The sequence below is a fragment of the Sminthopsis crassicaudata genome, chromosome 3, assembly GCF_048593235.1.
Source record: "Sminthopsis crassicaudata isolate SCR6 chromosome 3, ASM4859323v1, whole genome shotgun sequence".
Classification (NCBI taxonomy): domain Eukaryota; kingdom Metazoa; phylum Chordata; class Mammalia; order Dasyuromorphia; family Dasyuridae; genus Sminthopsis; species Sminthopsis crassicaudata.
In genome coordinates, this window is record NC_133619.1 from 17,986,111 (window position 1) to 18,011,688 (window position 25,578).

A 25,578-nucleotide genomic window follows, 5' to 3' on the forward strand; every position below is an offset into this window, starting at 1 on the left:
AACAGCAAGTGCCCTTTTTTTCTTTTTAATCACTATACTTCTCCACTTGGTTTTACGCTGCACTTTAGGGTGAACTTTTATAATGGGATATTTTCTTTCTTTTTTTTCTTTGTCTATTCTTTAAAAGTCATTTAAAAAAAAAAACCCTGGGTTTTTCCCTAACAATTGTGAGCATATAATTATGCTTGTAAAATATTAAGCCTGTTTTTTAATTAGCCAAACAAATTTTTAAGTTCCTAACATTAAGGCGGCCACATCTGAAACTGACTTGTGTAATTTGTTTCTCTTCCTTTGTGACTTTCAGACCATTTTTTTTTTTTAAATGAGGACCACAGACGTGGCTAACTTACTTCCTCAAGTCCCACTCAGTTCTAAATTTAAGATTCTACAGAACTTAGGGCAGTTACTTTGTTTATTTCATGATTTAAAGCGTCATGAAAATTGTGAGGAATAACATGACTTTGATAAGAAGCGATGTGCGATCATATTTTCTGGAACTTCCGTTTTTTATTTTTAAAATCTCCATTCTTTCCCTTAAATAAAAAAAAAAATAATTTTCCAAATACTTGAAAGAAAATGCCATTTTCATAGATTCGTACTGCTTTTCCAAACTCTGCATTTATCCCAGACTTTGTTTGCATAATTTTAATTTTGAGAATAAATTCAGTTGGATTAAGATCATCAAGAATAGAATTTTTAACCCCAAACCTCATTTTCTGGAAGCGGATTTAAGCTGCTAGTGCTTTTTAAGTTTGGTGCTTCTGAATTAAGTTAGGGAGATTTGAATGAAGCTATATGGCTCCATTGGATTTGGAAATGGGGTTTCTTTTAAATAATGACAGAGGGCCCCCAGGAGGAAATATGTAAAATTTCTCTTGACTGTATATTTGATTCCTGCCACTTAATATTGTGATTTAAAAGAGGCAAGAGAATAGATATGGGATTCAAAACAGATATAGGATTCCTAGAATTTATTTTTTTGGATTGTTTTATAAAATCCTATTTGATTGAATAATGTAAATTTATCAACTTTTGTTTAAATGCATCTTTAAAATGGTTACTCATTTCCACTTGAAAATGAAATGTTATCAAATCAGCTTTGAAAATTTCCTAAAAATTTTTAGAAAGAATTTTTATACTTATCTTACAACATAGTATCATCTATTATCGGATATAAATTTTAGTCCTTATACTAGTTTATTATGAGAATATTAATCTCATACACTTAAAAAAAAAGTTACACTTGGCTGATTTTTACATTATTTTAGGTTAAATTTTACATATCTGAAAGTTGAAGAGCAAAAAAAAAAAATTTATTTTAATTTCAGTCCTTTTAAATAAAAAGAACTGTCTTGACAATCCACCTCCAATTGTTACCATGTCTGAAGTGGGGGAGGGGGAATTTGTTCTTATCATTGTTGGAAATGTGGGAAATGTAGAATAAATACTCTATATAATAGAGGATAAGCACCTTAACCTTCCCTCCTTTTTTCTCCTCACACACAAATTCAGGAGTGTATCCATGAAGTTTTATAGTTAATAAATAACAAAAGTGAAAATTTTTCACTAAAATTTTTTTCTGTGAGGTTGGACTAAATTATACCATGTAATTTTTCTTTAAAATCCTCTTTTTCAAAGACTTGGGATAAATGCCAGAAATGGTCGATTTTAAAATTCGAGTGAGCAAATGTTTTAGTTCAGTCCATCAAGTATTATGATTCTAAAATATTTGAAAATACATTAGCAAGTTTATTCTCAAATAGTATACACATTCTTGCAAGTGCTTTTTATAATGATAGTTTTATTACTAATAAGCTCCTTCTACCTAGATTACATTACAAGAAAAAATTCAACCCATATCCTCTCTAAATCATCACAAATTTCAAAGTAGGAGATCTTTGTAAATTAAATTTTAGAAAAAGCATATGTCATAGCTGGTTGATAGATTATTTTCCCTACCCGATGATCCTAATAAGTAGTTTATGGACCATATGTTTAAATCTAAGGTATTTATTTTACATATCGAATAAAGATTTAATATATATTGATTTTTTTTTTTGTAGCCTTTCACTTTTGAAGGTACTCTATAAGACTGAATTCTGAATGTTAGATATTTCTGAGTGTTAGATATCGTACAATACAAAGCTATCATGAATTCAGCAATAGTATTTACAACATTGTATTTCTTAGAAATAGGGACCGAAATCTAAAGAGAAATAATTTTGCCCTTCAGGTGAGGTTAAGCTTTAAATGGGAGGAGTGAACTTTTAAGGGAAGGTTCATCAATTATTAATTATTGTTACGAAAAGTTTCCATTTGGGAGACCAAAACGTGAAAGCAAATAAATTAGGAATACTATCTAAACTGTATACAGTGGAGAAATGGAGGTTAGATAATTGGTAAGGTATTGTTACCAAAATTTAGGGGGGAAAGAGACCAGGAACTTATTTTTTTTATTTGCTATTCCTTAAGTGTAAAGCTTATTCAGAATTGGTTATTACTGATTTAGGAATGAATATATCACATATTTCATAGGTGGTGACAAAACTTAAATGATAGAAGTTGTTTAGTAATTTAAGGAAAATAAGATTTAGTATCAACCACAAAGAACTTATAAATGTGCATCTTTTTTGCTTTCCGTTTGTTAGGGTTGTGGTTGTTAAACATTTATGTAATTGAATGGGCTTGTTTGCTGACCTCATCACCATGATAGTAAAATACATCTTAAAATAATTATTACAAAATGTGTAGTGGTCCATTTAGTTGATTATTTTTTTCCCACTTCCTACATTTTATTAAGAAATTGTTACTTGAATGTACTATAGTTCAGAAAATGCTGTTTTTATTTATATTGCTGGTCTGTGGTACATGTGGCAGCTTTAAACAAATAAAATTGCTTTGAGGAGTTTTGTAAAAAGTGATCAATTCACGAATATAGGGTTAAATCTTAATTTGCTGTGAATTATGTAAATTTATTTTGCCTGTTATGTTTTATTGTGTGAAACAAATGATTAGTTTTTTTTTAAAAAAAATTGCCATTTTTGTATGTTTACAAATATGCCAGTGTTTAAGTTGGTTAGTCATGGAAAGGTTTGAATTATCTGGTAGGTTTCTCAGAATTGGATTTAGTATTAAATATATATTGTTCAATTTAATGAAGATAACTAATAAAGTTCACATAAATTTATATAAGTTGCCTGACAGTGAATTTTTTTTTGTTTAAAATTTTAAACCTAATGTCTAAAACAACAAAACTTACTTTCATTTGTAGAATCTGTACATCTTTGGGATTTGGATTTTTTTTTAATGGATTATACAGTACTATAACCACAAGTATTTAACTACAGCACTTTCAAAAATTAGGATTTATACATTTACTGGAGAACTGAAAGGTTCAAAGTGATGGGAAAATTTCTGCTTTTTATCTGGCAGTGTGCAGAGCAATATTTAAATGGTTTTAAAATATTTACTTTTTAGAGAATTTTCAAAAAATTTGTTTATTCCAAATTTTGTTTAATCATGTTTAAAATGATAAGTAAGTTTTTCTTTGGCTTACACATTTAGGAAGTCTTCAGCTAATTCACATTTTGCTGTTGAAATATGAATTTTTTATTTGTGGTGAATGTTGAAGAATTTAGATGATGTTTAAAAATTTAAAATACATGTTACCTCTCTTAGTTACTTGAGATTCCTAGCAGAATAATACAATACTTTGTAAGATTTTTTTTTTCCCCAAGTTCAAATGAGTAACTCCTGGAGTAATATAAATTCCTTGAGGGCATGCTCTTTTTCTTGTCTCCAGTATTTAGCTAAAGTTCCTTACACAGAGTGTCCCAAAAGTCTGAATACCATTTTAAGCTTAATAAATGCTCATTTAAATTTATTAAATAAATGCTTGCCTAAATTAATTGAGCTCAAAGATAAAGACATGCTAGTTTATTATAAGATTATTTTTGGTTGCTGAGAAACTTTCTTCTGGCACCTAATTATAAAGAATCATTTTTAATATTTGAATTTCTCATCTGGTTAGGTGTCATCAATTTTTTTGTCATCTTCAAATAGAAATTTTTTTTTTGTTGTTCTGTATATCAGTGGCAGATTTACCATAATTCAAAGGTCTGAAAGAAGTAAAAATGAAATAAAGTCAAAGTGTGTATGAGTGATAATCCTCACCTTGTGAGGTGTTTGAATGAGCTCAGTTTAAAAATGAAAAAATAATTGATAAGTTTTTAAATCTCTTGATTGGACAAGGTAGTTACATAGTTTAGTGAAAAACATAAACCAATAATCCAAAAGATCAAGATTTAAAAAAAAACAAAAAACCGCTGTGTGAAGAAAGATTATAGTTATCTTCATAGTCCTCCCACTGTGAGCAAACATGCTACAGTAGAAGAACATGATTTGGTCATGGGCACCTAGATGTCTGAAGGTCCTCTAACTCTTTGCCTTAACATCTGAATAACTGGAGACTAGTTGCTTAGCCTTTCCAAGCCTCAGTTCAGAAGAAAGGTTTCTTCCCTTTCAGTCTTTGGCTCCATGATCCCCATACACACACATTGGAGAAATTCTCTAACTTCAAATATGGCAAGGTCAAGAATTAATCTTGTCACTACATTTGCTATCTCTTTTTCTTGGCATTCTTTACAATTTTAAGGCTGATGAATAAAAACTAAACCAACATGGGGTGAGGGGGTGGAGGATCTAACTTAATGTTCCGTAGCCACAGTACCCCACTCCTGAAAAGTACTCTGTCACATTCTTCATTGGGTCTAATCTTGATCACATTTCACTTCATTTGGTTCAGATGTTTTGTGCTTTCCATTTCTATTGTGGCCATTATGGATATTGTTTTCTTAGTTCTGCTTACTTAGGATCAGATCAAATAAATTGGTTTCCTGTACTTATATCCATAATCCCACAGCTTACTTGGCCATTCCCCAAACAGCCATTTTCCCCCTCAGCTTTTTTTTGGGGGGACTTGGGGCATGTTTTAGTTCTTTTTAGGGGGAAGAAGGGAATAAGCATTTTAAGTTCCTACTGTGCACAAAGTATTTTAGACATAAATTGATATGTAAACTCAAATTTCTAAAACAAACAAAAAATTCCACAGACCTTAAAATGTTTCTCCGATTTGATTAGCCTTGTCAAATTCACAGTTGTTTAGTCACAGTCAAGTTTTGAGCTTAGGTCTCATCAGCTTGAAGTGTGCAGTGTACTTTTCATCACAATTTATTAAAAAGGGAACAAAGGGCTTATGACTTTAACATGAACTTGGAACCAAATTTATCTTTCTTTTAATGTTCATAGAATCAGAGTTCAGAGGGACCCTAGAGATCTTGATTTAGAATAACTGTGAACATAGATATTCAGAGAGTGGGCAAAAAGATGATTAAATTTTGAAACTCATGGCCAATTTAAATTTATTAACTTGGAGCATTTTTATCCTTTTGGGTAATTGTTTAATTAAAGTTGTAGACTTCCTGGTATTGTATTATAATGCTTTGTCCAGTTTGACACCAAACATAGTACTTGAGGAATGCTGATAGAGTGCATATTAACCTTTTAATGGTTCTTTGACTTATATGGGCATTCATTTCTATAATGGATTTTAAAAAACTACAGGCTAAAAGTCTACCAGCTTTGGGAAACAGTACCCACTTTTTGTCTGCAGAAATGCTCTGATATAAAAGGTAAGGCTTGGCCTTTGACTACATAGCAGCTTAATTTTTCATAAGGCACCTTTCTGACAAGCAAAAAAGAAATTTAAGACTTTTGCTACCAAAATACACATCAGAATTTCATACTGAAAATGTTCTTACATGTACCTAGTAATAACCCTTGTGAAATACAATTCCTACAAGCTTGATCATCTTTTGCTTGCTTCCAATATATCAAGGATTTATTAATAATTTGTATGAATGACTCAAGATGACCATGCCTGTATGAATATTTTTGTTTTAATAAACATATAATCTATGTCCTTTCAAGATATATTTGCCAATTTTGAGGTCACTTAAAAATGCACTGTTGCAAGAAAATAAATGGTTTTAATCCCAAAAGAGTTGTTCTATATTATTATTAAGTCTTTTTTCATTGAGATCAATTGAATGTTTGTTTTAGTACCTATTAAGGCTAGAAATTAAAGGAAAAAAAAATTGTTTTAAACCCCAGGAGCATTTGGAAAGACAGTTAAATAAATCTTAGTGTTCCTTTGTGCTTAGTCCAACCATATTGTTGGATTCATCTAACTTTTTACCTTTATACTTTGGAATAACGTACACAGTAAGTTTCATTTGGGTAGAATGAGTTGACAAAATGTTGCCATTTATCCAGAAGGCTGTCTGCTATATTGCATATGTTTTTAGTCCCCTTAACTTTGAAGTTTTGAAATTTTCTCCAGTATTAGTTAATAATTATTGACTCATGGAATTTTTTAGAGTTAGATTAATAGCTTAAATCCCATTATAGAGAATTTCCAGCGAGACTCCAAATTTTCTTTCTTGCTACAATTTTTATCAGATAAATAATTGGACTAACATTTGAATTATTATAACTAATTCCCAGCGTATTCACAGTTGGAACTTAAATTTCTTATTATTCCCAAGTATTTTTCTTTTACATGTGATTTTTAAATTGAAGAGAACAATTTTGTCCATTTATATTATGAGATAATTTTCTTATCTTTTCAAATTTAAAATGTTTGATATCACATCCTTTTTTTCTTTTTTAAAATTAATTTTATAATTATAACATTTTTTTGACAGTACATATGCATAGGTAATTTTTTTTTTTTTTACATTATCCCTTGTACTACCTTCTGATCGAATTTTTCCCCTCCTTTCCTCCACTCCCTCTCCTACATGGCAGGCATTCCCATACATATTAAATATCTTATGTATATCCTAGGTACAATATATATATATGTGCAGAACCAAATTTTGTTGTTGTTGCAAAGGAAGAATTGTATTTGGAAGGTAAAAATAATCTGGGAAGAAAAACAAAAAAAAAAAATGCTCACAGTTTACACTCATTTCCCAGTGTTCCTTTTCTGGGTGTAGCTGATTCTGTCCATCATTGATCAATTGGAATTGGATTAGCTCTTCTTCTCTATGTTGAAGATATCCACTTCCATCAAAATACATCCTCATATAGTATCATTGTTGAAGTACCACGTCCTTTTTACAGCTAATCAATCAGCAAGTATCTGTTAGGTGGCAAACACTGTAAGCCAGTAAAATAAAGCCATTCCTACTTGCAGGAGTTTATATCCTAATGTGAGAGACATAAATATAGACATAATAACCATCAGGTCACTTTAGAAAGTAGAACTCTTTAACAGTTGGGATCAGGACAGGATTTACATGAAAGGTACTTATGGTATAAAGGAAAGGTTTCTGAGGAGTGATTGCAGTAATTAATGTTTAGGATAATCTGTAAATTCATGAGAGTGACCCTTAGAAAAGAAAACTGAAAATACAAACCAAAGTATTTTTCTCACATTTTGAAAGTAATAGCAAATGGTCATGTTTTAAAGGAAGTATTAAGGATACAGAAAGAATGCTATATAATTGGTGAGGTCATTTTTCTGGAAGATAAGAGCAAGTCTCCTTTGATTCAGAGGAACTGACTGCCCAAAGTTTCTCCCAAAGTCTGCTTTCAGACAAGCCTTTATTAGTCATTTAGGGAGACCCAGTTCCTATGGAGGAGAGGAGGCTGGTCATCCCTGAGGCAGTAGCACATGCTGAACAAGAAGCAGGAGGCCCATCGTCGTGCTGGCAATGTCCAGCCCGCCCCCCCAACCCACAGCCACTGTCTCAAGCTTCTGAAGAGAGCCCAGGAGCCAAGAACCTGAGATTGGTGCTGTGTTCACCCTTCTGAGAAGCAGCTCCTATGTAGAAAACAGCCTAGCAAAGTCCTACAAATGCTCAGCCAGCTTCACTGAAGAAGAGCCCCCCAGACACTTGTGTCCATTGTCTGGTTCTGTCAGAGTGCAAGGCCACAAAGTCATCAGATGGTGTCGGCGAAGAGGACATAGGAAGAGGCACGCCATCTTGCCACTTTTCCATTGGACCTTTCCGTCTTAGCCACAAGCCCCTGGAGAAGAGAGATTGTTTTCTTTTACACATCCTAGGTGCTTAGTACAGACCTCCTGGAAGTCAGGCACATTTCAGTACCAATGAGTCCAGGTTCTCCATGTTCTTTCTCTCTGAGAAATAGGCAAGCTGATTTGGGGGTCTTCTTGAGAAAGACATTTTGGATATCAATTTAACATAAGATTTTAAATTTTTGCCACTTAGAAAATTCACTCATCCAGAAATCCGTTTCCTCCTCCTTGGAAAAGCAGAAACTAAGTAGGTTGTTGTTTTTATGTTTGCGTTGAGAGGAACAAACACCACTAGGTGTCATCATCTGATACCAAACGAGGTGGTTTGGATGAGGTGATTCATTTTTTAAGTGTTTGAAGTGGAAGGAGGATTTTATCATTGTGCAGGTTTATTATTATATTACAGGGACCATTTACAATTCTTGTATAATATTTTGCACTTTATTTGTTAATTTATCGTCACAATGATGTGCCTATTACCAGTACTGGAAAGCTCAGTTGTCTAAAAGGCTTGGAATATATTCAGTTAACATGGCTTGAATCTTAAGTTGATATTAAGAGGCCTGTGGTGGTAGGCATGTAAGGATGCTGCCATTTTCAGTCGTCCTTTGTTTTTATCACTATCCCAAGGATAGTTAAAATGAGTGTGTTATTTCTGGTTATTCCACTTCCTCTGTAATTCCAGATATTCAAATCAGGGCCGGCATTTGAAATGTTATGTATAAACTATAAAGTAAGCTGTTATTAGGTGGAATTAACTGTTCTCAAGTCCAAAGACTACCAGTAGCCAGTACTTCAAAACAAACTTTTTAGACATCAGAAAGTACACATATATGGAAACAAATTATATACAGCCTAAATGTCATGTGTGCCTCACACACCAACTTTACACATGAATGTATGTTTTATAGAAGGAAGAAAAGAGAGTTCCAGAAACATTTTCATTGGACTATTCAGAATTAATAAAGTGCTTTACTAAAGATTCTGCAGGATTTCCCAAAAGAATCACCACAGTTTTGAGCTTTCATAGCTTAAAATATGGATTTACTTCCTTCTCTGGCAGACTAAGACCCTCCTTCCCTACCTTATTTTAAATCACTTGGCTTCTTGTCTCATTTTTTTTTCCTGCTGAATTTGCATGGCCATGTTACTTTTTCTTCCCAGTAGATTTCACTTCTTGGGGAGGAGCAGTGTAGGGGAATTTTCATAATTATTGATATTGAAGTTCTGGACTACAGTTAAAATTTGTGTTATTCTGTTTATCCAGTTTACACCCATTTAGTCTAGATACCTGAAATGAGACCAGAATTCTTTTCTAATTTGACAGCTATTTCAAAAAAGTCATTCATTAGAAGGACCATTGGTTGAAAACTTTATGTGGCTCCTTCAAATGTGAGTGTCTGGGAAAGAGAGAATCTGCTTATCTAGAGTAGAAGTAAAGGCTTTTGAGTAGTTGAAATTCAGAATTTATTTTACCTTCCAGATGTAATTTAAAGAAACAGCAAGTTTTCAATACATTACTGTTTGCCTATTATTAAAGGTAGTAATAAGTAAAGCATAGCATAAGGAGAAAAAAAATAAAATTCTGGCTTTACATAAATAGATAAGAAATAATTGTTGTTCTAGGAAGCCTTATCTTCCAACATCTTAAGAGGCTTATTAATAGTGTGTATTTTCAAATTCATTTTAATTTTCACTAGAAATGCTCAGTATGAAGGTCAGTTGTGTACTTGCTGAGAGGGAGACAATTGCACACTGCACATATAAAGATCTATGTTATCAAATGATTGTTTAAGCTTAAGGGTTTCATACCTAAGGGATGATATGTCTGAAAATGAAGGACTCTTTTCTATATTTGGCATTCTCCTGTTTATTGCAGGCATTTTGCCCTGCAGGAGAAATAGGCCTACACATGTTCATCTATAATCTTTCTTCCTCAACAGACTAAATGGCTGCCTCGCAAAACTGCCATAAAGGGGTTTGAGGTAGCTTCCATTGTGTAAATGGAAGCTTCCCTTTTTTTTTTTTTTTTTTTTTTGGACAGTTGACTGTTGAGAACTTTTGAAAAAGACATAAGTGCTATTTTTAAAAGTTAATTGAAAACCAAAACTAACAGAATTTAGCATTTCTCATTAAAATTTTAATTAAAATTAAAAATTTGGCATTTTCTATTATACTAAATTAGCTGATTTTTTTTTTCTCTCCATAACTAGAATTTTAATGAATACAGGCTACATTTCAACTACAAAGGAATTTAAGTACTTGGTCAAAAATTTTTTCTTACTCTCATCTTAATTCAAATAAAACAATTTCAGCCACTGTTTTATAGTGAATAAGATGAATAATTTTTAACATAACTGGAATGTACTATAAAAACTGAAGTACCTTAAACAAACCCAAAAGTGCTTCAAATTAGATATTTGTGGGATTTTACTTTTACAAGTATGATACATGAATGCTGTTTTAAAATGGATACATTGGCTTTGTAATTGCTTGCACTAAGCTAATTTTTAAAACATCGTAGCAATATGTGGGACCTCTTCACCAAATATGACATAATTGGAATACCAATTCTATCATGGTTCAGGTTTTGTGTGGGGGTAATATTAAATGATGACATTGAAGCTTAACCTTAGTTTATGCTAGAAAGCAAATTGGAGAAAACTGTTCAAAAGACATTACAAAATTTTGTGTTTTCAAAAATTAAGAACAACAAAAACTGGACTTTTGCTTGTTTTGCTTATTTCTGTAGTGAATACGTTGCTATCAAATGCAGCAGCTAGAAGTAATTTTCAGGTCTCATTTTAATTAGCTATTTAAGCTGACTTTGGCAGTGTATGTGCTTATTTGTTTTTATTCTTTGGCTTCTTTGATTCCATTTCTGACTTTTTGCATGTTAAGTCTTACTGAAATTTGAATTTTTTTAAAAAGGGTGAAGTTGAACAGATTGCTATGATGAAACCAAAAGGCCAGACTGAACATGATGAGGGTATGCTTGAATATTTAGAAGATATAATAGGATGTGGACGGCTAAAAGAGCCTATTCAAGTCTTGTGTCGAAGAGTTGAAATATTAAATGAGCAAAGAGGAGAGAAGGTAAATTTTCTGCAATTATATTTTTATCTTAAACATCTAGCTTAGAAATTTGAAATATGGGTACATCGCTTTTCTAAAAGTTAATTGTAATTTTCATTTCCATTTTTGATTATTTACAATTTTATGTTGCACTGAATTTTCATCTAATTTTTCAGAGTTGGGAAAATTTGGTTTGTGATTCACATAGTTCAAATATTGTTTCTTGTAGTTAAACAGAGTTAAAATGGTAGAAAAAGAAAAGGACGCCCTAGAAGGAGAGAAAAATACAGCCATCGAATTTCTTACCTTGGAAAATGAAGTGTTCAAGAAAAAGAATCATGTCTGTCAGTATTACATGTAAGAAAGCTCATGAATTTTTAGTGTTAATGTCTGTTATAGCTATGATTGGGTGTAACCAAGAGCATGTTAGAGACATATGCACCCCACTCTCTGTAGTAACCAAATGAGCAGTGGATGTAGAGTCACTGGAGACCGAGGGTTATGTGCCCCCCGACACTCAGATTAGATGGCTATGAGCAAGTCCATAAACCTTTGAGCCTCCATTTCCTCCTTTGTAAAATAGAGCTAATGATTCTGATAAGTGGAACTTCTCATGGAGTTTGGGAGATCAAATGTCATAGAATACCTTAAGATGTGAACTATTTATAGCCAGTTATCATGGATCACACGCAGTATCAAAAATAAGTGCTCTTATTTCCATATATTTAAAAACTAGGAGCCATAGAACAAAATGGGTCACACTTCACATTTTAAATTGTAGAAATTAAAATTTTTTTCTCATCAGGAATTATCCAAATTAGCAAGCTATGAGCACAATGCCTGTCACATAGTGGGCACCTATTAAGTGTTTATCAGCCTAAATTATATGCATTATATACATGTAGTTTATGGAGAAAGAAGTTGAATTGAATAAGAGTTGACTAGATATTAAAGGACTTGGAATACCTTTCATTCTACTACTTTAAGGTACATAAATTTGAGACACCTTGTGATCTTAAAACATTTTTTTTTTTTTATTAGTCATGATTTGCAGAAACGAATTGCTGAAATGGAAACTCAGAAGGAAAAAATTCATGAAGATACAAAAGATATTAACAAGAAGAGCAGTAAACTAGCAGATGAAATGAAAGCCAAGACTAAAGCTTTAAAAGATGTTGAAAAGTAAATTTTTTTCCTTGTAAGAATTATTTGGCTTAGCTTTAAATTCATATTAAACCTGTGATTAAATAAATGGCTTATTTATAAGGTAGAATGAGCTTTATATATCCCATCTAGATTAATTAGGAAACCAAAATAAAGCATTCTTGTGAGACACTTCATATCATAGAAGTGCTCTAAATTTCTGGTGGAAGAAAAGAAAGTTTTTGGTTTGGGTTTGTTTGTTTTAATTGAGTAAAAAATAAAAACAAACTAGAAATTAGCCCTAAAGTCTTAATTTGGGAAATGATCCTATAGAGGAGATCTCTGTGTAAATCAAAAAAAGTAATAATTCCAAGAATCATTATAAGAATAAGAGGGAGAAACTTTCTGGGAAAAACTTGGACTAAGATAAAAATAAGAATTTGTGATGTGAGTTGCATTAAATTTTTATTTTGGGAGATAGCAATATAGTATTTTGCTTGTTTTTTTTTTTTTTTTTTTTTTTTCTCTTTTACTCTCCTAAATAGTATTTGAACATGGTTTGCTTTTTTACTATAGGAAACTCAATAAAGTTACAAAATTTATTGAGGAAAACAAAGAGAAATTTACACAGCTGGATTTGGAAGATGTTCAAGTTAGAGAAAAAATGAAACATGCTAAAAATAAGGCCAAGAAACTTGAAAAGCAGCTCCAAAAAGATAAAGAAAAGGTGAGAAATTTCAATTATAAAATATATAAGTATATAATTGAATTTTGTTAATGGGAAGGGGGTGTCTTATTGTTTCCCACATTGCTTTCAATTACTTTCAAAAGCTGGAATGCAAATTTTGAGCTTAGCTGGCCATAAAATGTTAAGGGAAAGTGAAACTGTCTCATGAAAGTAACTGCCCTCCACGATTTCCATCATCAAGGACATATAATTGAAACTGCTGATACCTCACATAAACAATTAGCAGTGTGGTTACAAAGTAAGTACTTGGAAAACAGGACAGTCATGCCCTCACATGAAGTTACTCCAGCCAACAATTATTTCACGATAAAGTTGTTGCTTGAATTGAATACATTCTAATCAAGCTTTATCCTTAAGTCTAGGCAGGAGAATCTCCTATTAGCCAAGGCATCCATCATGTGGCATAAAACTACCAAATACCACATTTGAGATAGATTTGGAAATAACACCAGTCTAAACTGACTTCTGAAACTTTAAAATATGGCATGAATAAAGGAAAGGAGTCGGGAATACCTGGAGTTCAAAGACTTTCCTTTGACTTCATTGCTGTTTGGCTCTGGAGAAGTCGTTTGATCCCAGTGCTCTAGGGAGTTTTGGTTTTGATTTTGTTTTCAGGGAGTTTTCTATGAAGCCAAGATATAGATGAGTTAACTATCTTTATCTACGGAGGGAATTTCTACACCACTTAAATCATGGGTCAAGTCTTTAAAAAGAGGTGGTGGGTGAGTTCTGCACAGGTCCTCTTTTTTTTTTTTTTTTAAGTTTACAGTAATAAACAGGTGGATAAGAAACCTTATTTCAAAACTCATGAGTTCTTCTCAAGAAAACTCACTTGAAAAATAAAGATACTGAATCAGCCTGAATTGTTTCCCATTGGAGAAAATTTATTTTGATAAATGATTAACGTGATAAATTATATGTCTGGTTAGTGTGAAAAACAGGATTGTGTGTGCCTCTCGAGATATTTATCATCATGGCTCTGATTTGTCTTCCAGGTTGAGGAGTTCAAAAGTGTACCTGCCAGCAGTGAAAAGATAATCACTGAAACAACAGCTAGAAAAACTATTCTGGAAAAGGAAAAGGAAAAAGAGGAGGAAAAATTAAAGCAAGTTATGGATAGCCTTAAACAGGAAACAAAGGAACTTCAGAAGGAAAAAGAGGTATATATATTTACATGACCTGATAGCATTTACTTTTGCTGCTTTATGAACTTTTTTTTTTAAAGACTAAGAAAGAAAAAATCCTTTGCAAAGAACACAGATGGCTAAACTCCTGGAAAGAAGAATAAATTTGGAAAACAGGTACAATAATGCCCTCAACGTGAAGTTGTTTCAGTCAATATCAATACACAATACAGCTGTTGGTAAACATTGGTTAAATTGAATACGTCATAACTAAGCTTCAATCTTAAGTGTCCTTGACTCTCTCTCCCTAGGCAGTCCTCTCAGACGAGCTTAGCCCTTAGTGATCAGGTTATTTTGTCTTTTACTTAGATTGTTAAATGTGTTAAGGAAAAGTTAAACTTTCTGTACCAACACTTTAAAAAACGGTGCCCTTATGAAGTAGTCTAACACACACACATACATAGTTAATTGGATGTCTTCTCCATTTCTGAAACTCAAGAAAAAGCAGAAAATCATAGAGTCAAAAAGGACCCCCCAAACCATCTAACCCAATCCCAATATTAGAGGAAATTTTATATTCTCTAATGTTAAAGATAAACTGACTGCTTCCCATAGTAGTATTTCATTAAAAGTCATGTTTTAAAGTATCTCTTCGATCTGGACATTTATACTCTAGCTATCAAATTACACCGACATGAATGCCAGAGGATTGTGCAAAATTTTGTTGTTTAAATAACTTTAAAAAAAAAAAAAACTTTAAAAGTGCATTCCATTTTCTCACTAACTTTTGAATGCTTTCCCATGGGGGTAGGAAGTAGAATCCACTGAATTAAAAGATGATAATAGAATGAGTAGAGGTTATTAGTGATAGCCACTCTAATATTGTTAAGCTTTAGGTTTGTCCAATACCTATATGTTTGCTGAAAATAGAGGTATAATGCCTTACATATAACTGCCAAATTAATATGGAAAATCAAAGAATTCATAAGTTTAAACTGAAATGCTTCATGAAGATGATCTAGTCCCAGCTTGATGTTTTGTTGTTTTTGTTTTGTTTTGTTTTTTAACTGAAGAAGACAAAACTCGGTTATGATATCTGTTCCTTTGACCACTGACGTAAAATACTAGTGGCTGTGACAAGCATAAGGACTTTGACTATCCACGTATAAAGGCAAGGCAGTGTGGAGGACATAGGCCATCATAGCTGAGCAACTGTTGATGTGTTTTCAGTGGGACACTAACATACAGAAGTTGGGGCTAATAAAGAAATGAATAAAACAGCATCAAAGTGCTTTCTGATATTAGGCACTGTAACCATCAAAGAACCCCTGCATTTAAAGAGTTTGTGTCCTAATAAAAAAGCAGCATGTAAAATGGAAGTGACAGAGGAAGTTGTTTGGTTCTAGCGAGGTGGAAAGCAAGAGAATGGGGGGGAGAAGATCCTGGCAATTAGGGGTGAGATAATTTGAATGAAGGGCTCATTGGAATATGAAAATTAGTCAGTCATAATCTAGGATTTAAAGTTTTAGCAGGGGCCCCTTATAAACTGAACCCCAAAGAAGATGAAGTTGTTGAGGTTCAGTGGTAAAATATAGAAGGCAGCAAAGCAAGCTGGAAATTCAGCTGGTGGAGAAAAAAATGTCTGGGAATATGGTGTCTTCTGGTGGAAGCCAGGTGTTTTGAGTGAGTGGTTGGAAGAAACTTGAGAGGGACAAGTACAAAATGAAGGGAAATCTTGAAGTTCCAGAGGCACAGTAAAAAGGAGGGTTAAGGAAAAGAACTGCTTATTCATCACAGAGTTTGAGAGAGAAGTATGACATGCATTTGTCAGGGATTGAGACCAGATGGGAGCAGCAGGGGTCCTTTTCAAGTTCAGTGTTTTCTTCAAATCCTCCACTGTCTGATAGTTGGTCACTGTCTCCTTCACAGAGATGGTAGTGAAAGCTACAGGTTAACTCCAGGAAGAGACAGGATGCTATCTAAAGCCAAAAGATTTATGGCTTGTTTTGTTGTTGTTTTTGCTGAGGCGATTGGGGTTAAGTGACTTGTCCAGGGTTCACAACTAGGATGTGTTAACTGTCAGACCAGATTTAAATTTGAGTCCTCTTGATTTCAGGGCTGGTGTTCTATCGACTGAACCACCTGGCTGCCCCCTATGGTATCTTTTGAATGAGAACATTGAAGAATATACATATTTCTTAAAATTTTGTGGTACTTTTACAAAAATAAACACTACTGGGATACATGGGATACAGAGAAGTAAAAACCAGAAATGTTAAATATCTTTCCTAGAATACAATGCAGCAAAGATAAGAGGATATAGGCGAAAGAGATACAAAACAAGACTTGATAAAATGAAATTCAATAATATATAAAAAACTGTTGAAGAGAATAATGAGAAAACAAAATTTCTAGGATACATATAGTAAAAGGAAAAAGAATTCATGACGTGCAATTTTTAAAATAAGGAAACAAGCATTAAAGAGAATGTCTTCAAAATTATAGGAGAAGTAAATACACTGAAAAACAAAACGACTGTAGAGCTGATAAAATCTATGAAATCTGATTCTTTGAAATAACCTTAATAGAAGACAAAAATAGCAAAGAGAAAACAAGAGATCATAATACAGAGGGGCTAAGAGGAATTATTAGGATCTAATATGCAGATTTGCTAGTAAATAATTAAAAACAAATGGAAAACCGTCCTTAAAGTTGGAGGGGGGAGGGGGCGTGAAAGTCTCTTATGTTTCCTGCTGAGGCTGCAGGCCCCAGAACTCCCCACTTGGTGTTTGTGTGGAGCTAGTTCGGAGGTGTTGGCACTGCACATGGGTTAATCCCCACCCTGGGGTCTTTCTTTGAGTCTTCTCCCATTGTATCAGGAGGATCCCTATTCTGCCCCAAGTCCTCTTGATTTTTCACCAATCTCAGGAGAGCATGAAATTTTCCAACCTGTTAAACCATCATCCCAGAATCCCTGTCATTTGGTTTTTAAATTTATTTTCAACTGTTTTTAAAAATTCTTGTTAAATGTCTTCAGGAATTCTGGCTGTATTTGTCTCAAAGCCATGTTTTTTGGTATTGGTTTTAGAGCTGTGCTTGTACTCTGGAATCAATGCCTCGTTCTGGGTTTCTGGCAGATGTGCCCTGAAATAGCTCTCTGTCATGGAACTCTTTGGTTTGTTCATTCTTCTCGTCTTGTTTCCTGACTTTGCACAGGATGTAAGGATGGGCTTTGCATACCTGAGGCATATCCAAGCTCAGCTTTTGTCCTAGTAGCTTGAGCTGTGCTTCAGGATGTCAGGAACAGCTCAGGCTTTTGGTACTCCCAAAGAGGTATGATCAGTATAAAGTCTTTGTCCTAACACTCATCTGAGTTCTTGGGGTTCCTGACCTTTGTGGGAGTTTGAGCTGGCTCTACTCCTGCAGTCAGAAGCACACAGTTATTACCATTTGTTTCTAAATGTGTTCTTTTCACTGCTCACACCCAGAGCCTATAACTATTCGATCTGCCCTAGCTCTGACCTGTAAATCTAGGTAGTGGGTACAGAGCTGCCAGGATGCATAATTATACTTACATCTCTTCACACTGGGAAACAACCTCCGTTTTCTTTGGGCTCCTACATAATGGAGCAGCATGTGGTGTGCTCCTGACCACACTCAGTCTCTAGCATTTACAGAAGCCTATTTTTCTTTGCCAACTGGTCTGGAACAATGATTGGCTGTGATCTTCCTGGATAAGTTGTTGTAGAAGACAACTTGTTCCTAGTATTTCACCATCTTCACTTCACAAATAGTCTTAATAAATGTAAACCAGGGAAGGATTGGCAAAGAGAGAGTACCATAGGCCGTCATCATTGTTGAATGTTAATTTAAAATAAGATCCTGGCAAAAACAAAATATTAACAAAAAACTATTCACTGTAAATATTAGATTTATACCAAAGAAGTAAAATTTTGTTCAGTGTTAGAAAAACAATAACTTTTGCAATTTTGAACCACATGCTTCTGTATAGAATTAAACTTTTGATAAAGAATAACCTTAATTGATGCTAAGAAAAACCTGACCAAGTATCTGCCTGAGATCTTCTTAATGATAAGAATGGATCCCAAAAATTGAGTGTAAACTGTTTGCACTCTTGTCTTTCTACCCAGGTTACTTTTACCTTCTGAATCCAGTTCTTACCATGCAACAGAAACTCGGTTTTACACACATAGTGTATCTAGGATATACTGTAACACATGTAACTTGTATGGGATTGCCTGTCATCTGGGGGAGGGGGTAGAAGGAGGGAAGGGAAAATTCGGAAAAGAAGTGACTACAAGGGATAATGCTGTAAAAATAATTACCCGTGCTTATGTAATGTCAAAAAATTATAATTATAAAATTAATTTTTTAAAAATGTGAAAAGAAAAAAAAAAAAAAACCCCAGGGGGTTAGGAGATGGGGAGGAATTTACATATATATAAAAAAAAGAATGGATCCCAAATCAGAAAGGTTACATGAATTTAACTTAGAATTCTTACATATATATATATATATATATATATATATTTTAATCCCTTCTCTTAAAAGAAAGGCTATCAGTAAACATAGTTTTCATTCTAAAGCCAAGAACAATGCTTTGGGTGCTAGTTATTTTATCTGAGAAGCAGTTCTGTGAATGGTTCCTATAATAGTCCTTATTTTTGCATTTTTACAATTTTGGGATAGTACCCAAAATGTTCAGGTATTTTAAGGAAATATAGAAAAGTTTTACTTGATGACTTAATAAGGAACTCTATAATTATTTATACTCATAAAACTATGTTTGATTAAATGATCATCTTCACTCTCTAGGGAATGTCCAATTATGAAAGTAGTACTACCATAAGCTATTCATGCATTAAAGCAAGGTCTGGAAAATAGGTCTGTTGCTGCCAGACCATATGTAAAAATATTTAGTCATTTTCAACCATAGACTTTAAACTATTTCAGATTTAATGGATTGATTCCATGAAATCTTAACAGAGCCAAGAAAAAGAACTCATGGAATTTAGTAAAACTGTAAATGAAGCTCGATCTAAGATGGATGTTGCCCAGTCTGAACTGGATATCTACCTCAGTCACCATAATACTGCTGTTTCTCAATTAAGTGAGGCCAAGAAAGCCTTAACTACAGCTTCTGAGACTTTGAAAGAAAGGAAAGCTGCTATTAGAGATCTTGAAATTAAATTACCACCTACTGAACAGGACCTAAAGGAGGTAAGTTTTGTTTTTCATGATTCACTTGTGATTTGGGTTTTTTTTTTTTTTTTAATATACTTTTATTGATTTTCATAATTTTTTTTTCTCTGAATGTATTTTTGGCACTGAAATGAAAAGCTTATTGTAGCAAAATGTGTGATTGTTAAGTCTTTGGACAATCCCAGTGTCAAAAAACATTGATATAAATTTTTCACAGTGTAATTTTTTAATTTTGTTAAAATATATTCATTTTTTTTTCCCCAATTATATATTAAAACAATTTTCAGTTTTTTAAAAAAATTCCAACTTCTATTCCTCTCTCTCCACCATTACCTTTGTATTGATCCTAGATCATTATAATGCTGAGAATAGCTAAGTCTTCATCAAACAATATTGCTGTTACTGTATAAAATATTCTGGTTTTGTTCACTTCATTTTGCTTCAGTTTGTGCAAGTCTTTCCAAGTTCTGAAAAATTGATATAAATTTTAAAGGCTTAATCTTTGCTTTCAGTTTCATTTGTAGATTGTAAAAAGTTACTCCTTATTTGGATTCTTCAAATGGCAGGATTCAGACAACTACTACTACTTTTTTTTTTTTTTTTTAGAAAGAAATTGAACTTCAAAAACTTACAAAAGAAGCAACAGATATTGAAAATTCTGTTCGGGATCTTATTCAAAAAGTTGAAGAAGCAAAAAGTTCTCTTGCAACCAATCATAGTCGTGGAAAAATTCTTAGTGCTTTGATTCAACAGAAAAAATCTGGCAAAATTCCAGGAATATATGGGAGATTGGTAATTTAAAATACTTAATTATTTTGTCTACCATATTTGTTTTTTTAGAGCTTTAATAACATTTTTTGTCCAGTAATGATGAATAATATTTTAGAAGTTTTTCTTAAAAGTATACAATTATTTTCATGCCTTAGGAACTTGGGAGCTAGTTTTAAAGTGTTCCTTTAAAAATAAAAAAAGGTACATAAGTGTATTATAACGTATATTTTATATATAAATTTTAATGTCTTGGCAACCCATCCTGGTGGTGTTTGGGGGGGGGGGCGGGATGTTTTGGTTTGGTTTGGTTTTATGGTTTTTCAAAAAATAATTCTTGTTTTTTCTACATTAAGTTGAATTGACTGGTATCATGCTACTTCATTTACAAAATATTTATCATAACAAATGAGACATTTTTTATCCATTTGCACAGTCTCATTCTCAGTTAATTACCTGATAGCATCATAAACTTTATGTTCCTTAAAGTGTCATGGCTTCTGGTAACTGATTTTTGTTATTTTGTGCTCGTTTTTAGATTCAGCATTAGGTGAGAAAGCATAAGCTATGATTAGGTCTAAATTAAAATCTCCGTTTAGGAATTTATGAAAGCAAATTTGTGTTAAGCTATTTTCTAGAAATCACTTTTAGAGGAAAATTTTATAAGAAACTTAGATGATAGGTTTACCCTCTTTGGGGATAAACTTTAATTATTCTAGTGAACTATATTATTATAACATATCTTTTGTCCTCTTAGGGAGACTTGGGAGCCATTGATGAAAAATATGACATTGCCATTTCATCTTGTTGTGGTGCCCTGGACTACATTGTTGTTGACACTATCGATACAGCCCAAATCTGTGTGAATTTCTTGAAGAAACAAAATATAGGGGTGGCAACGTTTATAGGATTAGATAAGGTAAGTATTTGGAAGAAATCAGTTATAAAATCTTTAAATACCTTGTCATTTTGGCACCCTTCTTAGATGCAGACAAAAAAGGAGTAATCTGTTTTTGAAAATAACAATTGTTTACAATTTCTGTTTATAGAAAATTCCTACAATAGCCTCTCCAATTTTCATCAAATTGTTTTAAAAACTGTCTTTTCTTAAGATATAACCAGTGACTTTGTTGTTGTTTTGTTTTTGCTGAGGCAATTGGGGTTAAGTGACTTGCCCAGGGTCATACAGCCAGGACATGTTAGATTTGAACTCAGGTCCTCCTGACTTCAGGCTAGTTCTCTATCCACTGTACCACCTAGCTGCTCCCAGTGACTGTTTTGATTTAGGAGTTCTGCTCTAAAAAATGTTTAAATTTTTCTCACTCCATTTTAGATTAAAGTTTTTGAAAAAAATATGAATCCAATTCAAACTCCTGAAAACACACCTCGGTTATTTGATTTAGTAAAAGTCAAAGATGAGAATATTCGTCGAGCCTTTTACTTTGCTTTACATGACACTTTGGTAGCTAATAACTTGGACCAAGCGACAAGAGTGGCCTTTCAGAAAGATAAGAGATGGAGAGTTGTGACATTACAGGGACAAATCATAGAGCAATCAGGTAAAATTAAAATCCTGTCTTTCATTCTCCAAAGAATTTTAAACATGATTCGTCCTAAATTGACTCTGTTCTCTCTTCTCAAGGTACAATGACTGGTGGTGGGACCAAGCTGATGAAAGGTAGAATGGGCTCCTCCCTTGTCGTTGAAGTCTCAGATGAAGAGGTTAGTAGAAAGTTGTACACAGGGTGAATAGTTAGATGGTGTTTGTTAATGATCATTCTAAACATTTTAAAAGAGAGTTTTTAAGCTCATTGCCTCCAAAGCAGTCCTTTCAACTTTGGGACAGTATAATACTTCAAAAGTTTTGCTTCTGTCAAGTTAATATCTGATTCTCTTTAAGTTCAGCCATTTTCCCCAGCATTCTCTTTTATGTTCTCTGCAACACCAACCTGAATATGGTATTCTGTTTAAGGAAATATGCCATGGAAATCTAAAAAAAAGCTCCTCAGTCTTGGACATGATCCCTCCCATAAGGCAGCTGGGTATAGCCTTCTTGAATAGCATCACTCAATGTCTTAATGTACTGAATTAACAGTCTCCCAGTGCCCAGGACAGATAAAAGCAGTCATAGGAAAATCAACTTTCCTATCACTGTTTGTCTTCCACATTCTATGAGCTATTGTTTAGACAGATAAAATGGTGAGCACTTTTTATTGTTTAATGAAAGTACAAGGGTGTGAAATATAAAAATAAAATGCCCAATTTATTTTTAGGCAAGAGCTTTTCTAGCCATTTGTGCCTGGGAAGCTTTTTTTTTTTTTTTTTTTTTTTTTAAATCATGATTTTACTCTTGTTCATCTTAAATTTTCTCTCGACAATTTTAGACCAAGCTTCTGGTTCGTAAAAATTTTTCTGCATTCTGAGTCTCCTCCATGAAGCAGATTCATTAGCACCAGAAGCTTTATGCCATCTGCACATTTGAGGGATGTACCCCCTACGCAGCAAAGGGATATCCATTACAGGATTCTCTAGGGCCTTCTCTTTAAGGGAAATTATACTTTACAGAAGAAGTCTGTCTCTCTCTGTTAATCTTAGTGTCTCTGCCTCTCTCTTTCCTCCCCTGCAACTCCTTTCTCAACTTGAATTTAACAAGATGGGCTTGGCTTCTAATTATTTTAGATATCAACAATCTATTAGCCATTTTTATTAGTACTCTTCCTAGTAAAAAGATCATTCTCCTTTAGAGAAAAAAACAAAACCTAAGTAAAATTTGAGTTTCAAATAACTAATTCTTACTGGTAAAGGAAATTATTATAGATCAGGTCTTTTCCATTTTAATTCTCCCTGCTTCTCATGCACAGCTGTATTATAGATTATTTGACTTAAAGGTTCTCATTTTGACCTCCCTGTAAATTTGTTTTTTCTATATCTGCTGTTATTTTTTTGTGAGGGACTAATGAATGCTTATAAGCTTCAGACATTCTCAGGGTATCATGCAAATGGTCATGTGCTCCAAAAATCTGAAATAACTGCTAAGTTCATAATCAGTCATTTCCTGTCCTATTGGGTGAGATTTCATTTTTTAAATACTATTCCATTTTGGACACATCCAACATCATTTTATTAAAGTCAGTATTCCAAGATAGTGTCCTGTACATCTAAATGGTTATAGAATTTGGTCTTTAATTTCTAGACTATATTTCATATTTTCCAACATAGTTTTTACCATATTCCATAGGTAGATTGAAATTACCAAAAATTAAGATGCATGGTCACATAATAGGAAAGATTTAGTACTTCACAAGATATTTCATTCTCTTGTGCCCTTGTGATTATTATTTGTCTTTTTCTTAACCCTTCTCACAGACACCACACATCACAAAATAGTGCAGAGTGGAATGTACTTTGCTCGTTATTTGTTTTCTGGAGAGGATTTTCCACTAAGCTACAGCTTGGTAGCTTTCTGGCTTGTTTGATTTATAGTAAAAATGGCATCTGGTGTAGGATTGGTATATTTTAGTACTCTGGCAACTGGTTGTTGAATGGGGTGCCAGGAGTTAGACCCTTGTTTGTTGACATTCTGGAATCATAAGGGGCTCTAGAGCACTGAAGACTTTTGTGATTCTGGCACTGCACCAGCAGAGCAACCCCAAACTTCATACTCACAAGATGGAAAAAGAGAACTTCATGGGAGGCACCCATAACTTAGAGAATTTTTTAAGTGACTGGAAGGTCTAAAATAGACCTCATGATTTTCTTCACAGGTAGCCCAAATGGAATCCAAATTGCAGAGAGACTCCCAGAAAGCTGTTCAAATCCAAGAACGCAAAGCACAGCTTGAAGAGATGGTGATGAAACTACGTCACAGCGTGCAAGATATGAGGAACACATTGGAAAAGTTCACTGCAAGCATCCAGGTGCGTTAGCATCCACCATGCTGCAGCTATGAATTCTCAGATAGTGTTGAGTGTGTCATTTGTTTCATTTAAGCCTTGCCACAAGGTGGTGAAAAGTGTAAGATGGATACCATAGCTGGCCTCCAGCGTGCAAAGTAGTTTATATATTTGGTCTCATCTATTTCACAAATACATTTCACGTTTTTGTATTTTATTTAACTAAAATTAAGCCTTCCAATTCTAACACAACATGTTTATTTCATAGAGTTTATCAGAACAAGAAGCCTATCTGGGTGTACAAGTTAAAGAGCTTGAAGCCAATGTCCGTGATACTGCCCCTGACAAAAAAAAGCAGAAATTGCTAGAAACAAATATCAGCATTTTCAAAAAAGGTAGGTTTTTTAAAAAGTGAAATGCAGTCACATGTAGAATTCTTCACTTTGAATTATGTGTATATTAATTATTGTTTGACAAGGAGTGAACACATCCTCCATGCTTATATTGCCATGGCAACAATACAGGTGCTTCCTTTTGGCCAGTCATAGTTTGATTCTGTTATTGGGCGTGTTTGAAGCTGTCCCAGTTTGGAAACCTCCCAGAGACTGTGCTCCAGTAGAAGTGTTTCCAAGAATGTAGGATGACCTTCACCCCAGAAGGTAGCCATCAAGTGAAAGAAACCACAGGCTGATATTTTTAAAATCTGAAATGTTTGGAAATTGTATTTCTTTGGAATGAGTGACTATTTTCAAATTGGCAGGTTTATTTTGGAGATCTACATGCATAACACTGCTAGGTGGTGAAGGCTTTACAAAAGAAATAAATGGAATGATCACCCATTGGGTCCTTTAGAAATTAGACTTGCCCACATGAAGAAAGCAAAATAAAAATTGTATCATTGAATGCCAAGATATGTGCTTTGGAAGAAGTTAAAAAGACTTGAGCATATGGAATTCCTTTAAGAATTATTTAGTTTCCCCCCAAAAAAATTATTTAATTTTATAGAATGCCTTAAAAATTCTTATTTGTGAGTCCTAAACCATTTTATTTAGATTACTTTGAATGAAAATATATGCCCTTTGAAATTTGCTTATAACGATGTTAAACTTAGAATTTTTTTTTTTTTTAATGACAGAAGTTAAGTTCCATTTGGAACCTTTCTGATCATTCATGTTAGTTGATAGACACATCACTTAGAATCTCAGATTCAGGTTCCTTTTTCCTCTAGAATATGAATGTGTTGCTGCAAAGGCTGGCAAGGTCGAAGCCGAAGTCAAAAGGCTACACAATTTAATTGTGGAGATCAATAATCATAAGCTTAAAGCCCAGCAAGATAAACTTGACAAGATCAATCAACAGTTGGACGAATGTGCATCCGCCATCACGAAAGCCCAAGTAGCAGTAAAGACAGCAGACAGGTAAAGGGACCATTCAATGGCCAGGCTAGGAGGCTCTCCACCTATCCATGTGTCCCCATGTCTCTCAGTTCACTCTAAATCC

The 25,578-nt window shown here is 33.5% G+C and overlaps 1 protein-coding gene across 3 annotated transcripts in view; it reads left to right on the top strand.

The window, feature by feature from the left end:
- SMC4 (structural maintenance of chromosomes 4) overlaps window positions 1–25,578 on the top strand; it is a 33,465-nt gene that overhangs the window by 1,761 nt on the left and 6,126 nt on the right. For 2 of the 3 annotated variants that reach the window (XM_074298098.1, XM_074298097.1), the window contains 13 exons: window positions 11,036–11,200; window positions 11,409–11,536; window positions 12,221–12,361; window positions 12,899–13,049; window positions 14,066–14,230; window positions 19,202–19,435; window positions 20,024–20,209; window positions 20,943–21,104; window positions 21,519–21,744; window positions 21,828–21,907; window positions 23,950–24,102; window positions 24,347–24,473; window positions 25,307–25,496. In XM_074298098.1, coding sequence (XP_074154199.1) covers window positions 11,036–11,200; window positions 11,409–11,536; window positions 12,221–12,361; window positions 12,899–13,049; window positions 14,066–14,230; window positions 19,202–19,435; window positions 20,024–20,209; window positions 20,943–21,104; window positions 21,519–21,744; window positions 21,828–21,907; window positions 23,950–24,102; window positions 24,347–24,473; window positions 25,307–25,496 — 2,108 coding nt within the window. Of the gene's footprint in view, window positions 1–11,035; window positions 11,201–11,408; window positions 11,537–12,220; window positions 12,362–12,898; window positions 13,050–14,065; window positions 14,231–19,201; window positions 19,436–20,023; window positions 20,210–20,942; window positions 21,105–21,518; window positions 21,745–21,827; window positions 21,912–23,949; window positions 24,103–24,346; window positions 24,474–25,306; window positions 25,497–25,578 lie in introns of all 3 variants that reach the window. The other variant, XM_074298099.1, reaches the window with a different exon arrangement.